Genomic DNA, 16,316 nt, shown 5'->3' on the forward strand with positions numbered 1-16,316 from the left:
ATTTAATATCAATGTAGTTTCAGAAGAGTCTTGGCTTACATTCAAATGGTAATACAGAGATGTCAAAAGCTTACGATGAAAATGCTTTGATTTAAAGCTTAAGACCACTTATTCATTTACAAAAAACAAAAAAACAAAAAAAATGTGTCAAAGATTTTCAGCACGCTGGCAGCAGATGGTCTGTGGCAGCTCTTTTCCTTGCCACTAGGATTCCCTGGTAGCTCAGCTGATAGAGAATCCACCTGCAATGCAGGAGACCTTGGCTTGATATCTGGGTTGGGAAGATCCCCTGGAGAAGAGAAAGGCCACCCACTCCAGTATTCTTGCCTGGAGAATCCCACCGACTGTAAAGACTCAGACACGACTGAGCAGCTTTCACTTTCACTTTCACTTTTTTTTGGTTGACATTTGGGGCTGGGTGATTCTTTGCTGTAGGGGTTTTCCTGCGCATTGTAGGATGTTTAGCAGCAACGGTGGCTGGTACTCATTATATGTCCCCCTCCCCTTAGGCGTGACAACCAAAAGTATCTGCAGACATTGTCGAATGCCTCCCAAGGGCAAACCCTCCTCCCGCCCCACCGAGAACCCTGGTTAAGGCATTTATTCTCCCTGTTTATACTCTCACCAGTCTCTTTCGGAGCCTCACTGAAGGTCAGCATGCATTCTCATAGCTTTCTTCAGAAGCTTCCCTGGTTTGGACAGCTTTTCCCTAAAGCACTTTTGTCAGTTTCCTCTCTGCTTTCCATAAAGAGTCTAAAGGAGCATAAACTCACAAACTGATTTGTAGCAAGTGTGGGGCCTTCTTAGTCTGCCTCAGTGAGTGATGGTACTCTGGCATGGACTTGGCAGGTTTTCTTAGCTTTTACTTGCTGGAACAACATGTTTCTTCCTTTTCCAGGAGGAGTTAAGAAGTCAAGATGGTAATTTCCTTCCATCTGAGGGGACATGAATGATCCTTTTCAAGGGCCAAACTACTACTGTTCCATGCTGTCTTCTAACCCTCAGGCTCATTTTCTGAAAATATTTGACCACTCTTTCAGGTATTGTGGTTTTGTGGCTGGGCTTGTATCACATTTCCTAGAGATATTTTAGATCAAAGGGGATTCCCTGGTGGTTCAGGGATAAAGGATCCACCTGCAATGGAGGAGATGCAGAAGACACAGGTTCCAGTTCCTGGGTCGGGAAGATCCCCTGGAGAAGGAAATGGCAACCCACTCCAGGATTCTTGCCTGGAAAATCCCATGGACAGAGGAGCCCAGCAAGCTACCGTCCATGGGGGTCACAGAAGAGCTGGACACGACTTAGCGACTAAACAACAACAGGCAACAACAGTGCATCACTTTAGAAAGTAAACAGTCATAATACAGAAAACACCATCTCCTGGACCATTGGGTTCATCGTCTCCATTTCAGATGAGTGTTGATTTTCCGTCCTGCTCTATAAAATCGTATTGGTGTTAGTCTTGGTGGGGAGAGAAGCAGTAACTTATTGCCCTTGTGCAACTTCTTATATTTGGTGTGAAGTTTTTCTTTCCACAAGATTCTTAACACAGCTGATAGATGAAAATCTTAGATACCTTTCACCCTGAGTGTTTCATTTTCCAAAACTAGATTTAGCATTTTAATCTTGGTAGTTTTAAAATATTTTAACTGTGCGGAAGTATTTTTATGGTGTTGGTTACAATGGGCATGTTGAGTTTGCCCATCTCTACCAATTAGGCTTTTTCTTTCATTCATTTCTATGTGTCTTCAAGATGATACAGAAAGATGATACTGAAAGGTTATTCAAGGTCATTTCCTTGGTCATCTTCTTCTGTATCACCGTTTCCACGATTATTTTCTTTACTTTCTAGGGCATCCCCTTGCCCCTGTCTTCTCCTGGTGGTAGATTCCTGGTTATGATGCCTTCTTGCTCCTTCCTTTACGTCCAGAAGACTGAAGAGATGAAGGATTTTGCAGGACAGACTGAAAGGGGAGGGGTGAGAAGAAGTAATTGAATGCTGTCTAATTCTGCATGCTCAGAATAGATGGACCTAAGGAGACTTTTTGTAATCAAAGCATCATTGTCCCTTTAGCCCCAAAGATCTTTTCATTTCAATCAGAAATCTACCTTCAGTGCCCCAAATAGCATGAAGTACAACAGTGTAAGTAAGAGGTTGGAAATGATGGATAAAAGCAGAGAAAGGGAGCCAAGCCCATTTCATCCCTTGATTGTGGAAGATGTTAATGTTGCTTCCCTGTTACATCTCCATAACCACTGGAAGCCACAGAAGCACTTGTGTATTACAGCCACATTTAGGTACTGTCGTATTTTCTCTTGTGTTTACCCCAGGGAGGATGGTGGAGCTTCCTGGATACAGCCTGTCTGGTGTGTTTGCCTCCTTCTTCTTTATACTTCTCAGCATGAAGCAATCAGGTAGGATGCTCTTCTTCCGTTTGCCGTATATTCCCGTGTCTCAGAAGTCCAGTCTGGATGCTGACTTCCAAATTCAAAAGAGCTAGTATAATATTAAGAGTGGGGATCCAGGGGTCAAAGCCCTTGTGTTCCACAAAGACCTCCTTCTCCTCCAGCTGTGTTGTGTTTGGAAAGTTACTTGAATACCTTCTGCCTTAGTTTTTGCATCCTTAAGATAAGAATAACAACCTAACTGTATCTCATAGGCTCACATGGGCTTTAAGATTAAATGAGGCTGTACATGAAAAACACTTGAATCAGCACCTGGAACATGGTGAGTCATTCATCCTCCTGCTTCTATTCAGGATAACTCTTGCAGGGCAAGAAAAGGGGTTGCTTCTTACCATAAATTAAACAGTGTAAAAATATTGGAAATAAACTTGAAGGAGACTTTCAAGAAATGGGCTTGGAAATCTCAGTAGCTGAATTTTCTTGGTTGAAATATTGTAACTTGAAAACAGATTGTGAAAATTCAAAGTCAGAGGGTAGCATCAGAACCCCCAGTAAAAAGCAGGATGACAAGGTGGGAAAAATGCATGGCACAGGACATTGGAAATCACAGGGTCCAGACAGAGGCTTCCAGGAGCTATATGATGTGGTGAGGCTGCCCTCCTCTCTAGTGATGCACTTTTCTAAGCTGTAAAATTCACCCAGGCGGCACAACTTCAGTTCTAGTGTTATGTTCAGATTTCATCAACACAGAACACCAGCAGATATCCACCTATGTTCCATAGTGAGCACCATCGACTTGATGCTGAACAGCAACTCAACAGGATGAAGTTCCTTCTTAGGAGTTTTGGATCTGCACAGAGAAAGTGCAACTGGCCCTGGAATATTTTAGGATGAGAAAAACACATAATATACATGACATGAAATTAGGAAGTATAGGAACATACAGAATTATGAAACATCTCTCCAATTTGTAGATAACAAAGAAGTCAAACATGACTTAAAATTTTATTGAAAGGCTTGAACTCTTTATACTAATCACTGCCTTTAATCTGCCAAAAATATCCTTGTAAAAACTGCATTTTACATAGCCCTAGTAATTGGAATCTTGCCTGTTTCAGAGGAAAACAAAACAAATCCAGCTCATTACTTAGGACAAGACAAGAACAATTCTGAAAAGCTGAAAAATCTTTTGAATAAATCTATTACCGAAAATTTAGGAAAAGTGATTACAATGTCAGCCACTAAAGTGAAATTGTTATTGCTCAGTCGCTAAGTTGTGTCTGACTCTTTTCATCCTCCTGCGCTGCAACATGCCAGGCATCCCTGTCCTCCACTGTCTCCCTGAGTTTGCTCAAACTCATGTCCATTGAGTCAGTGATACCATCCAACTGTCTCATCCTCTGTGAAATTACTAACTATAAAATAAATCACTGTAAAATATAAAATAAGCCACTAACTAATATAAGTTTTCAGTTAGAAAATCAGTTTACACTTTAACTTATTTGAGAATAAAAGCAGTGTAGAGATGGTAGTTGTTAATCTTAAAGATGAAGAAATTGAGATTGCAAATAAATTTCTCGAGAATAATGGGTTTCTCTCTAAATCACACAACTGGTAAGTGATAGATTCAGCACTCATACTCAGGTTTTTGAACTACATGCTATTTTCAGTACACAATATCTCTGTAACCACCAAACATACCATAATGGCTGGATTTCTTTAAAACATTGCAAATAAACCTTTCCTCCTCCGGGTGTCTCCGTTTTGATAGAGTAGACATCCCAAAGCAATCGTGTTGCTCCTCCAGGTGGCATCTCCCGATTCCTCTGTGTCACTCTTTTGTAGATGACTTTAGAGTGACGGGTTCTGCCCATCCTATCCTGGCCGTGGTGGGGGAAGATGCCCTCCTCACCTGTCAGCTCCTTCCCAAGAGGACCGCAAAGCACATGGAGGTGAGGTGGTACCGCTCGGAGCCCAGCACTCCTGTGTTTTTGTATCGGGATGGAGATGAGGTAACGGAGATACAGATGGAGGAGTACAGAGGCCGGGTAGAGTGGATAGAAGAGGGCATCACCGAGGGAAGCGTGGCTCTGAAGATTCACAGCCTCCGGCCATCCGATCACGGGCAGTACTGGTGCCATTTCAAAGACGACAACTACCTTGCAGAAACCAGCCTGCTACTCCAAGTAGCCAGTGAGTATCTGGGAAAAGACAGAGACTCTAGAAGGGGAAGTATATTAACTTGCATTAAGCTCATTTCCAGTTGAACAATTCTCTTTTAATCATGGAGGCAATTGCTGGTGTCCAGTCTTCTGATTCACTTGGAGGCAAGTGGTTCTGTAGGCTTTAAAGTGAGCTCACTTATAAACAATTTCCCCGAGTTTAACTTACACAGTTTTGGCTATTCTTGAGGATTATTTAAAATTGATGACACATAGTCATTAGCAATTTTGCTGAGGCAAGAATTCATACCATACGGGTTAGTGTTCAAAGGCAAGTCAGCTGCTGTGTGAGCGAGTCTAGTTGACAAGCCCCGCATCTCTGTTCTCTGCTGCTGCTGCTGCTAAGTCGCTTCAGTCGTGTCCAACTCTGTGCTCAGCCTCAAATACACAGTCACTGAGATGTGAACTCACTGTTTGAGTAACGCTGCCTTCAGTTAAAAAGCTAATGATGAGACTGCAGAGGTTAAGGACATTGTGCTTTTATGGAGATTATGGATACTAGTGTTCAGTGAAATTGGGGCTCACAGACAATCTGGGGACATACCCACTGTGAGTGGCAAGGACCTGCACAATGCTTTTGTGTTAGCAAAGCAGGAAGGGGTTGGAAGAAATAAATTACACTGAAGAAAGGATCGCTCTGTGGAAAAACAAATATTTGAAAGTAATCAAGCATATGGTTCCCTGGCAAGAGTAACTACTTCATGTGCTAAAGAGAACATTGCTGTTATTATCTAGTCACTAAGTTGTATGTGACTCTTTTGTGACCTTGTGGACTGTAGCTTTCCAGGTTCCTCTGTCCATGGGATTTCCCAGACAAGAATACTGGAGTGGGTTGCCATTTCCTTCTCCAGGGGATCTTCCCAGCCTAGGGACTGAACTCACATCTCCTGCATTGGCAGGCAGATTTACCTTTACCACTGAGCTGCCAGGGAAGCCCAGAAGGAAAAATTAGGCAAATCCATTTACCTTATCAGGAAAATTGTTCTAAGGAGAATTTAACCTCTGTAGCTGATGCTGCTCTCTTCTTTGCTCCCCTATGAGGTTGATCTCCAACACCTTCTTTTTCTCAACACCTATGTGTGATTATTACTGTTCTTAAGTTCAAGTTGACTCAAGATGGATGAAAAGAATCCACAAACTTCTGAAATAAGGACTGGGGAGGGCCCGTACTAAGGCATTTCACTTTCAGGGGCATCTGAAAAGAAACCATGCATTTTCTAAGGCTCTGGGTGAAGAAAATCGATCTCTGTTCTCAACAAGTGGTAGAGACAAAATTGTCATTTATGAAAAATAGAATCCCCTTTGTTTGGGTTTGAGAGTTTTGTTGAATAGAGTTGTTCCATGGAATGGAATACTTAGATACAGAAAGTCCTCATGAGACTTCCCATTTTGTATACCCCAGGTTATCTGTTTTCTCCCCCAGGTCACAACCACCAACGAAAGGAATGGGAAGAATATTCTTTCTGGAGAAGAGATCTCACTTTACAGTAAATATTCTATTTAAATTGGAGTCAAGATATCCTCCAACATGTCCAAGTCCCTGACCCAATAAATATTAAGATGAAAAAGGCAAAGTCTGTGGCACAAGGGAGTTCATGAGTAAATTGAAACAAATCTTAGGTTGCAGTGCTAGAGACAGAAGCAAAATGTCATTATATAACTCTTATTTTCCTGTCTGAGTCTGAATGAAAATACTACTCATATGCTAGAATTTACCACCCCACTCCAGTACTCTTGCCTGGAAAATCCCATGGATGGAGGAGCCTGGTAGGCTGCAGTCCATGGGGTCGCTAAGAGTTGGACATGACTGAGCAACTTCACTTTCACTTTTCACTTTCATGCATTGGAGGAGGAAATGGCAACCCACTCCAGTGTTCTTGCCTGGAGAATCCCAGGGATAGGGGAGCCTCGTGGGCTGCCGTCTCTGGGGTCGCACAGAGTCGGACACAACTGAAGCGACTTAGCAGCAGCGGCAGCAGCAAAGATCCAGACTAAGGTATAAAGTGTATATGAGTTTGTTTGAATGGGAGGAGGACTTTGGGCCACCTTTTGCTCCCCAGAGCCTTGAACCCCTGCTCTCTCCCTATGAGCAAGGTCACTGGACTCCCAGCTCTGTGATTTGTGCCTCCATGGGCTCCGGAACTCAGGGCTCTGTCTTTCTACTGCAGGTCTGGGGTCTGACCCTTACATCCACATGGATGGATCTGTGGAAAGTGGACTCCAGCTTGTGTGCACTGCAAAAGGCTGGTTCCCAGAACCGCAGGTTTCCTGGAAAGACATCAAGGGAGAAAATTTGCTGGCTTTCTCTAATTTTAACTTCCAAGATGAAGATGGCTCGTTTTATGTAGAAAGCACTCTTGTGGTCAGGGATGCCTCTGCAGAGGCTGTGTCCTGCTTCATCCACAACCCCTCACTCGCTGAGGAGAAGGGCTCAGACGTCTCCATCCCAGGTCAGTGCTCTACATCTAGGATCACGATGCTCCCATTAGTAGGAAAGGTTGAAGGGACTGTTCTGTAGCATCTAATTTTTTTAAACAAGAAGGATATCTAATATTTAGTAATATGCATTGTGTGTGTGTGTGTTAGTTGCTCAGTCATGTCTGAATCTTTGCAACCCCATGGACTGTAGCCCGCCAAGCTCCTCTGTCCATGGAATTCTCCAGATAAGAATACTGGAGTGGGTTGCCATTTTCCGTCTCCAGGAGATCTTCCTGACCCCGAGTCTCCTGCATTGCAGGTGGATTCTTTACCATCTGAGTCGCGAGGGAAGCACCAATATGCATTAAAAACTATAAAACATTTATGGCTGGAGATATACACACTATATTTATACACTATATATAGTGTATATATATGTATATACTATATATATATATAGTTTAAGTTATTTAAAGCCAATAATCTTTAAATGATTGGAAATGTCTATTTATAGATAGATATAATCTTTATCATTTAAATGGTCCATGGGGGTTATTTTCAACCATTAAAATTATTCTCATTCTTTTTCCAGAAAAACTCCAAACAGAGCTGGGTAAGCAGAGACGATTGGTGTGCATGAGTGTACACGAGCCTCTGCCCTCCCTCCATCCCTGAGGAAGGCGATGCTCCCTGGACAAAGCACACACAGCGAAAGCGACACCTCATGACCCAGATGAGAAACTGGGGCATGATCTGCCCAGGTCCCACCTTAGTACAGGAGGGACCAGCAAAGTGCAGTCTCACGCAGTCACCTTTACACTGCATAACCTGCCACTTTCCGTGTCCGTGGGGACCCCCGTGAGCCCCAGACAGATGCCTAAAATGGGTGCAGACGGAAGCTCTGCCCCGCTGGGCGGGAGGAGAGGGAGTGTGTAGGGGACGGCACGGGACAGCTGGTGTGAGTTTCTGGCGTGAGTAAGCAGGACTGTCGTGATAACTGGAGGTCCTCACCCACCCGCACCTGCACCCTCTCGCCCTGCTGTGGTTTCTGCACCTGCTCTTCCCCCCAGTGGGCCTGACCTCATCACTGTTGGGAGGAAGCTGTGACTTTCCTAGGTGCAGCCTGGGACCCTGTGCTCCAGGTGGTCATTTTCCTCTTTTTCTTTACTTACTAGTCGGACTGCAGATATTATTTTATGGTACCTAAGATAAGTGGTTTGAACGATAACCGATGGATTTTTAAGCCTCTTTCAGTTTCTCCTTTGATGCCTTGGGTTTTGCCCCCTTTCCTCCTTTCTGTGGCCTCTTCTCTGAGCCCATAAAGACGTCTGCTACCTACCTGCTACCTACCATTTTCTCTTTCCATCGATACCCTGCTCTCCTTTAAGTCACCTGCTGCAGGAATATGTGTGAATGTGTGTGTGAGTGCCTGTGTGCACGTTAGGTTAGTTTAAGCACACTTTTCAGCCCATACAGGAGTTTTCAAGGAAAAATAAGGTGGAGAGCACACCCAGTCTCTGCCAGAATCTAGTGTGATACTTTGGACACCTTTGGGCCATAAAGATAAAGAGAAGGGCCTTGAGACAGTCAAAGGTAACTCCGTAGACTGAGGAGATAAGATAACTCTGTAGACTGTGCCCCAATAAGCCTTACCTTCCAACTCAAATACCTTCCCTCCTGGGGCAGGCAGAAAGCTTGATGGGCAGAGCTTGTCAGTTACAGCTCAGAAAACCGAGCCAGTGCTGGGCAGGCTGACCCACATCTCCGTCCCTTAGGGAGATCCTCTCATTTCTCTGAGTTATTTGAATCAAAATGACATGCTCCTTTGAGACCCAGCACACAAAGTACAGTCTGATGTCCTGTTGTTTCTAAGTGGTGCATGCCTTCTGGGACCAAAGGTAAATAAGATGAAAAGACCAGAACTTCCCTTGGCTCTGCCCTCAGGAGCCTTGAGGATGAGCTGGAAATAGAGAGGAGATCAGGGAGTTCAAAGCCGCCACTGTGTTGTTAGAGCTTGTGACTTAGAGCTCAGAGGCTGCTGGCAAACCAAGATTTCTATAAGAAATCCTGAAACTGAAATCCTAGTTCCTACTCTGGCAAATGTTACTGGTTATAAAAATAATAACTAATTTTTTAAAATGATAATCACATGCCCAGCATGATGCTAAATGATTTTTGGGAATTATTTTCCTTTTCTTCCAATAATTTAAAAGGTGGATAGATTTATCATCATTTTACAGTTGGGAAATAATCAATTTTAGCTCTTAATTATCAATCTCTGGTAGGGCAATATAGTTTGAGACTTGATATGTACCACAGCTCATGGATTGGAGGAAAAAAACCCTCATATATATAACAGAGATGAGGAAATAGTCTGCTTTATTACTCTAAGACACACAGATGGAGAAATAGCAGCAAACTAGCTTTTTTTTCCCCTGACTTCTACTTTTGTGTTTAGAGTTTAACAGGTACATATAAAGTAGAAATAATATGTTTTAGGTAAAATTGCAAAACAAAGCAAACAACATGCTGGAACTAACTGGGAGACAAATTTTATCAAGAACAGAACAGAATAATCTGAAAATTAGAATTATGTTTCTAGAGAAGTACTTAGAAGATTACCTAAGAAAACATAATGAGGACATTTTGCCTTTGATCATTGATTCCTCACCCAAACAAGCAACACATTTATGCCTGGATTTCTATTATAAATTATCATTTTGTTGTTTAGTTGCTAAGTAGTGTCCAACTCTTGGCAGCCCCATGGACTGTGGCCCACCAGGCTCCTCTGTCCATGGGATTTTCCAGGCAAGAATAATGGGCAAGATTCTAGGCAAAAATAACATTATAAGATCATTATAACATTTTTCAAGATCACCCGAGAACACTGACTAGTGTGTGTTTAGAGCCTCACGTATGTGGGACCTTGGGGGCACTGAAATATGATGACTGGATCTGACTTATAAGGCATTATAAAACAAGTTAGGGGGATTTCTTCATATTTCATTACTAAAAAGCCACCTTGTTTTCATTTCATTGCCATTATCAAGGTCTATAATGGGATTGGCTCCAATAACCTCAGATCTTGAATCTCTTGCCCCACTCACACTTCATTGCTATCATTGTAGTCCTTTTTATATGAATTATTTTTTTTTGAAAGTGAGAGTTGTTCAATCATATCGACTCTTTGTAACCTCGTGAACTATAAAGTCCATGGAATTCTCTAGGCTAGAATACTGGAGTGGGTAGCCATTCCCTTCTGCAGCGGATCTTCCCAACCCAGGGATCAAACCCAGGTCTCGCAAATTGCAGGTGAATTCTTTACCAGCTGAGCCACAAGGGATGTCCAAGAATACTGGAGTGGGTAAACTTTCCTTCTCCAGGGGGTCTTCCTAACCCAGGAATTGAACTGGGGTCTCCAGCACTGCAGGAGGATTCTTTACCAACTGAGCTATCAGGGAAGGTTTAACTCAGGCAAACCTTTTTATTTTGATAGTGACATATATGTCTTGTAGTATAAGAAACTGAGAACTACACAGATTAAGAAGTAGTTTAAGGTCATGCAAATTTGAAATGATAAAATGTTAATTTGATTTTAATTGCAAAATTATTTTCTTATGGGTTTATAAACTGAATGAGATTATAGGAAAGGGCTGCAGGTGTGGGTTTAATTAGTGATAATCTTCAGATGGAACCATGGGATGGTTCTGCCTTGCACAGGGGCAATCTCTATCCTGATTCCACCAAATCTCCACCTCTGTAAAGGATAACTTTGAACCTTAGGTACCCCCTGGGATGCCCCGGGTCCTAAACACTACTTGAGATGTTCTTGCGGATGACACTGTTTGCTCCAGTTTGAATCTTCCATTGTGTTTTGTCTGCTGTATTTAACAGCTTCCTTAAAAGTGATTGGACCTTCCCAGCCCATCCCTGTTAGAGTGGGAGAAGACATACAGTTAACCTGCTCCCTGGCCCCAAGGACTGACGCACGGAGCATGGAGGTGCGGTGGGTGCGATCCCACCGTCATCCTGCGGTTTACGTCTACACGGATGGGGCCCGTGTGGCTGGAGAGCAGATGGCAGAGTATCGGGGGAGGACTGCGCTGCTGAGTGATGCTATCAGTGAGGGGAGGCTGACCCTGCAGATAAATGATGCCAGGACTTCAGATGATGGGAAGTACCGGTGCCTTTTTGAAAAAGATGGGGTCTACCAGGAGGCCGATTTGGATCTAAAGATCATAGGTAAGGATTCTAGACAGATGTTCTGAATTCAATGTCTGTTCCTACTGCTTTTAACTTGCTAGGTCCTGGATAATTTCTCTGGCACCTGAAATTTTCTTAATGTCCATTCACTCATCAAATGTACAGTAAATTCTCCCACGTGCCGGAGCTATCATAGATACATAACGTCCACAGACTCAAAGGGACCAGACCTAATTCTTTGTGTGTAGAATTTGTATCCTTCCCAGGATCTCCATAAAGTGGCCATACCTCTAGTGAAATGTGAGATTCTTACTCCATAATGACACAGGACTCATTATTTCAGTGTGTTGCTAAAATATTGGGAAAGATGTAGTTATTAGGAAATATGGTAATTTGAAGATTAAACTGTTGGGTTGGCCAAAAGTTCGCTCAAGTTTTTCCATCATGTCTTAACAGAAAAACAGAAAAAATAAACTTTTTGGCCAACCCAACAGATCCACCACATAAGAAAAAAAATTAAAATGTTGACAGTATTGGCAGGCATAGAGGAGGGACAAGATCACTTCCTGCATCATTATCTCCCTTTGTCTATGTTTGTGGGTGAAAACTGATTTTTCTAAGGTTGGCAACTGCCATTGAGGACATCGCCTGACTCACAGATAATCTGTTTCTCCCAAGGGTGATGTATCCAAATGAATAAATGTGTTTAGAAAACATCCATGGGAGCACAAGTTAACAAGTTTAATGAGCTTCATCATTTTCTGCCATTGGAAACATGTACTTGTAAGATTTTGTTCTTTGAGAATAGTCTCTTATCCATTTTTCTGGCCATGTTGATTCATGACCTCGTCAGAGTTAATTTTTGGGGTATAGAAGAATAAAAATTGGATTTGAAATTTATTGCATCCCTTAATCTGTCCCAGAATGATTTTAGGAATACAAAACATAAAAATATGCAAACAAAAGGAAACAAAGTCTCCAGCTAGTCTCATTCCTAAGTGGCATATAAACTTTGCTTACCCCTATAAGCTTTGCTTTCTGCTCCAAGCCTCTGAACCCCTCTCTCCCCTCGCAGTGAAATCACTGACTATGTAACCACTTGCAGAGGCTCTCAGTTGCCTTCCTTGATCTTTATTCCCAGGTCTGGGTTCTTCCCCTCGGATCTCCATGGAGGGACTGAAGGATGGAGAAGTAAAGCTAAAGTGCACTTCAGAAGGCTGGTTCCCACAGCCCCACGTGCAGTGGAGGGACATGGAAGGAAACACAATACCATCCTTCTCCCAGGACCTGACTCAAGGCAGCCAGGGGCTATTCCACGTGGAGGCATTTCTACTGGTCACAAACAGCTCTGTTGTGAATGTGACCTGCTCCATCAGCAGCCCCCTTCTCGGCGAGGAGAAAAAGACAACTTTTTCTACTTCAGGTTAGTGATTCCATGTGCTCCTCTCAGCTTTGTGAATTAAATACGAAGACCAACCGAGACTTACTCATTTTACTGCTTTTCTATTTTTTTTTTCCTTTTCTGATGAAGTCTACTGCTATCTCTTGCAAAGCTGGTCTTCAAGACATCCACAGATTCTACTCTTTTGAGCTTCTCCCTGAAATCCCCCTCTAAAGCCGTAAGGTTATTTGGTTATATCATCAGCTACTAAATTCCAAGAATTGACTCTATCATCACTGTATCTACAATCTCTTTTTCAATGCAAAAACATTGACATTCCTTCCCCCTGCCCCTCATGACAGGTTTTCTTCCAGATTAGAAATTAACTTTCCATAGCACGATTTTCATGGCTGCAGATTCGGTAAATTTATCTTTTTGCCGCTCTTGCTGTTCCAGTGATTGTGGTGATGATAGAGTTGGAAAAGAGAAGGGGGAGAAGTGTGTGTGTTTCTGAGAGGAGCTAATGGGAAAGCTAGCATGAACCTCCAGTCTCTCCTCGGCTTCTGCAGAGCAAGAAGAAACAGACCAACTTTCTTATGGACAGGACCAATTCTCATCCTCCTCTGCAGCCTAGGAGCCGCTCAGATGAGAAGAACAATCCTGAAATTCTCCCAGTTTCAGGATTTAATGTGATTCTGGGCCTTCCGTTTCAGAGTCCAGGATGATTTATTCACGGAACATACTGCTGATTTGGGGATTGCTGCTTCTTCTTCTTGTTGGAGTTGTAGGCTTGATCTGGAGGAGAAGCTGCAGAAAAGGTGAGTTAGAACAGAAACAGCATGGAACAGGCTTTGCGGTGGGAACCTTTTCAGCAGACACTGAAGCACAAAGGCATCCAGTGGATATTCAGTAATTAATGAAACATGAGAGTCCACGGCTTACATGCGTGTAATTGAGGATCAGTGTTGAATGAAATCAATTTACAGTAATAATAGAAGCAAAAAGAATAAAAGATAATTTAATCTCCCAGTGCACATTCCCAGGTGATCTAGTGGAGGGAGAGAAGAAAAGAAAATGGCATAGACATCCTTGCTCTGAAGCTGAGACTTAACTGGATTCTGTCAGCATGAATTGATTTCACTGAGATCATTAAAATACGGTGATTTACTTATCGGTTTTCCTTGCTCTGAAGGAAGGGCTTCTCATATACTGGTGATTTTGTGAGCCCCAGAAAGTTCTTCCACTTTAAATTTCTTAAGTCGTTGTACCTTTTTGCCCTGTTTGGATGTTAATATCATGAAATTAATATTTTAAAATATTCCTATGTTGGTTGTTATCAGAATGGATTTTCTTTCTCTGCAGTGAATGAGATATTGGATTCAAAAACATCTCACCCAGAACGAATCCTTTCTGAGGGAAACAAGCTTGTGGCCTACAGACAGTCAAGCAGCCAGATGTCCCGCAACAATTTGACGGCCTCCTTCGCAAGCTGGGATGGGAGGGGCTCATCTCAGGAGCGTGGTACTGAGAGGCGGAGGTTAGGGATAGGACAGGATAGGCCTTGAGTGTTGCCAAGGACAGCATCTCTGTATTGTCTGAGAATGAGCTGGGGCGATGGGTTGCTATGGATATGAGTACTGGGCCATTTCCTCTCCTCTAGGCCTCCACTGCCTGAAGATGTCTCTAGGGCAAGTTAGAATCTCCCTTGACTACACCTCTGGAGGCCTCTCCTTTTATAACTTGAACAAGTGCCCTATTTATGGTGCATGAGTGCTCGGCTGTAAATTTTAGCACTGTGCCACCTGGGAAGCCTTATCTGTACTTCCCCAGTTTTCTTATCTGAAATTCTGCACCCCCTTCTTTCTTTGATCTCCAAGTGTAGGTTCTTCTGAATCTTTCCTGCACCCAAGGATTCTCCGCCACACCTCCAAGGAGAACAATTACTGCATTCTGGAAGCCAGGGTTATATTCTAAGTCCCAGTTCTTTTTTCTTTTCACCAACTATTAGAGAGGGACTGAACACAGAGGATTTAACCTTACTCTGGTGTCATATCTGACCTGGAGGCTTATCCTTTCTGTGAGCTGTCATATCCCAAGCTTTCTAATATCCTGCCTGCTGATCACAATCTGATATCTGATAACAAAAGACCTTCAGAAAATCCAATGGAAAATGCAGCTTAGCCTAGAGGAGGAAGTGCAGGGAACAATCAAGTATTTGATTTGTGTCTCTAGAAGGGTAACAATTATCCCAATGGGACTGAGAAAACAAAAAATACAGTTAAAATAAGGAAGAGAAAATACAGCTAAATGTAAGGAAGAAAATCTGATCACTAAGATATAATCTTGAAAATCCCATAAAGTGTGTACTTTCTGCATCAAACTTTTTCAGAAAGTTAATTGAGAGTGTGGAGTGAGGAAATTTTTCAGAAATACTAGTCCAAGAGGAAAATGTGTAATGTGTCATGTATATGAAAATGTCAATTTTAGTTTTCGAGTGCAAAAGCACACAATTTAAAATTAATACTTATAAAATAAACAGAAGCAATATGTACAACACAAGTAGTAAAATGCAATGGAAATAAAAAATGTTTTAAGTCACAGTGAATTAAAACAGGGAAGCCACACATAGGAGAAGAAGGAATGTGAAAAAATAAAGATTTGGGAAAAGTCTTAAAATCTGAAGTGAGACTGAGGGACACCTGCAAATGACAGCCTGCACTTTCTAAGAAGGCGGACATGACGGCTTTCACTGTCCTTTGGAGATTATTCATCTGTGACATTCTGGAATTTTCTCTTTTGGATCATGGGTTTTTTTCCCCCATATTTAAACTCAAATTTATATTTGAAAGTTATATACTGTAATATTTTAGTATGTAATATTATTCTTTCACAAGTATATTCACACTTATTTAGCTTAAAAAATTTTCCAATTGTGGTAAAATACACATTAAATTAATCATTTTAGTCATTTTGGAGTGTCTAATTCTTTTTGTTGTTTTAACTAAAAGGGAACCAAAAACCATAAGCAGTTTTCAGGGCTTTATTCAGACTCTGATTTTACAGTTTCTTAAAGAGAGAAATCTCAAGGGCAAAATGCAAAATGGGAAAGATGCTATCACTAAGATGAGAAAGATATGTAATTGCTGAAATGATGCCTCAAATCTGAATTCAATTAAAATTAGGAAGGAATGTAATCAAAGTGTATTTAATTTTCCTATCCATTAAAGTTTTGTTTAAGGAAAATAATAAAGTGTCCAAGACATTGGTATTTTTTCCATTCACAATATGTGCAACCATCATTAGTATTCAGTTCCAGAATATTTTGATCCAAAAGGAAACTCCATCACCATTAACCAGTCATACCCATTTGCCCCTCCCTCCAGCCTCTAGTCCACCTTGTTTCTAAAAATTTGCCTATACGGGGTATTTCATATAATTGGAGTCATAAAATACTGTGCATAGACTTTTGGTGTGTCTGTATTTTTTTTTTTTTTTACTTAGTATGATATTTTCAAAGTTCATCCATGTTGTCAAATATTCCAGTACTTCATTCCCCCATTTTTTCATTAAAAGATTTTATTTTTTAAGAGTTTTTTTCCCAGGTTTACAGCAAAATTGAGTGGAAAATCCAGAGTATTCCCATATCCCTCCCCTCTCACACTTTGGTTTCCTCTATTATCAACAAT

General features: G+C 41.9%; 1 protein-coding gene across 1 annotated transcript; it reads left to right on the forward strand.

Moving 5' to 3' along the window:
* The first annotated feature begins 2,336 nt into the window (after nucleotides 1-2,336).
* BTNL2 (butyrophilin like 2) lies at nucleotides 2,337-15,304 on the forward strand. Its single transcript, XM_068961131.1, has 9 exons — nucleotides 2,337-2,415; nucleotides 4,252-4,599; nucleotides 6,797-7,078; nucleotides 7,639-7,659; nucleotides 10,941-11,288; nucleotides 12,391-12,672; nucleotides 13,344-13,448; nucleotides 14,513-14,568; nucleotides 15,281-15,304. The coding sequence occupies exons 1-9, from the start codon at nucleotides 2,337-2,339 to the stop codon at nucleotides 15,302-15,304; spliced, it is 1,545 nt and encodes a 514-aa protein (XP_068817232.1).
* The last annotated feature ends 1,012 nt before the right edge of the window (nucleotides 15,305-16,316 follow it).

This window comes from Capricornis sumatraensis, chromosome 22 (genome assembly GCF_032405125.1).
Source record: "Capricornis sumatraensis isolate serow.1 chromosome 22, serow.2, whole genome shotgun sequence".
Lineage (NCBI taxonomy): Eukaryota > Metazoa > Chordata > Mammalia > Artiodactyla > Bovidae > Capricornis > Capricornis sumatraensis.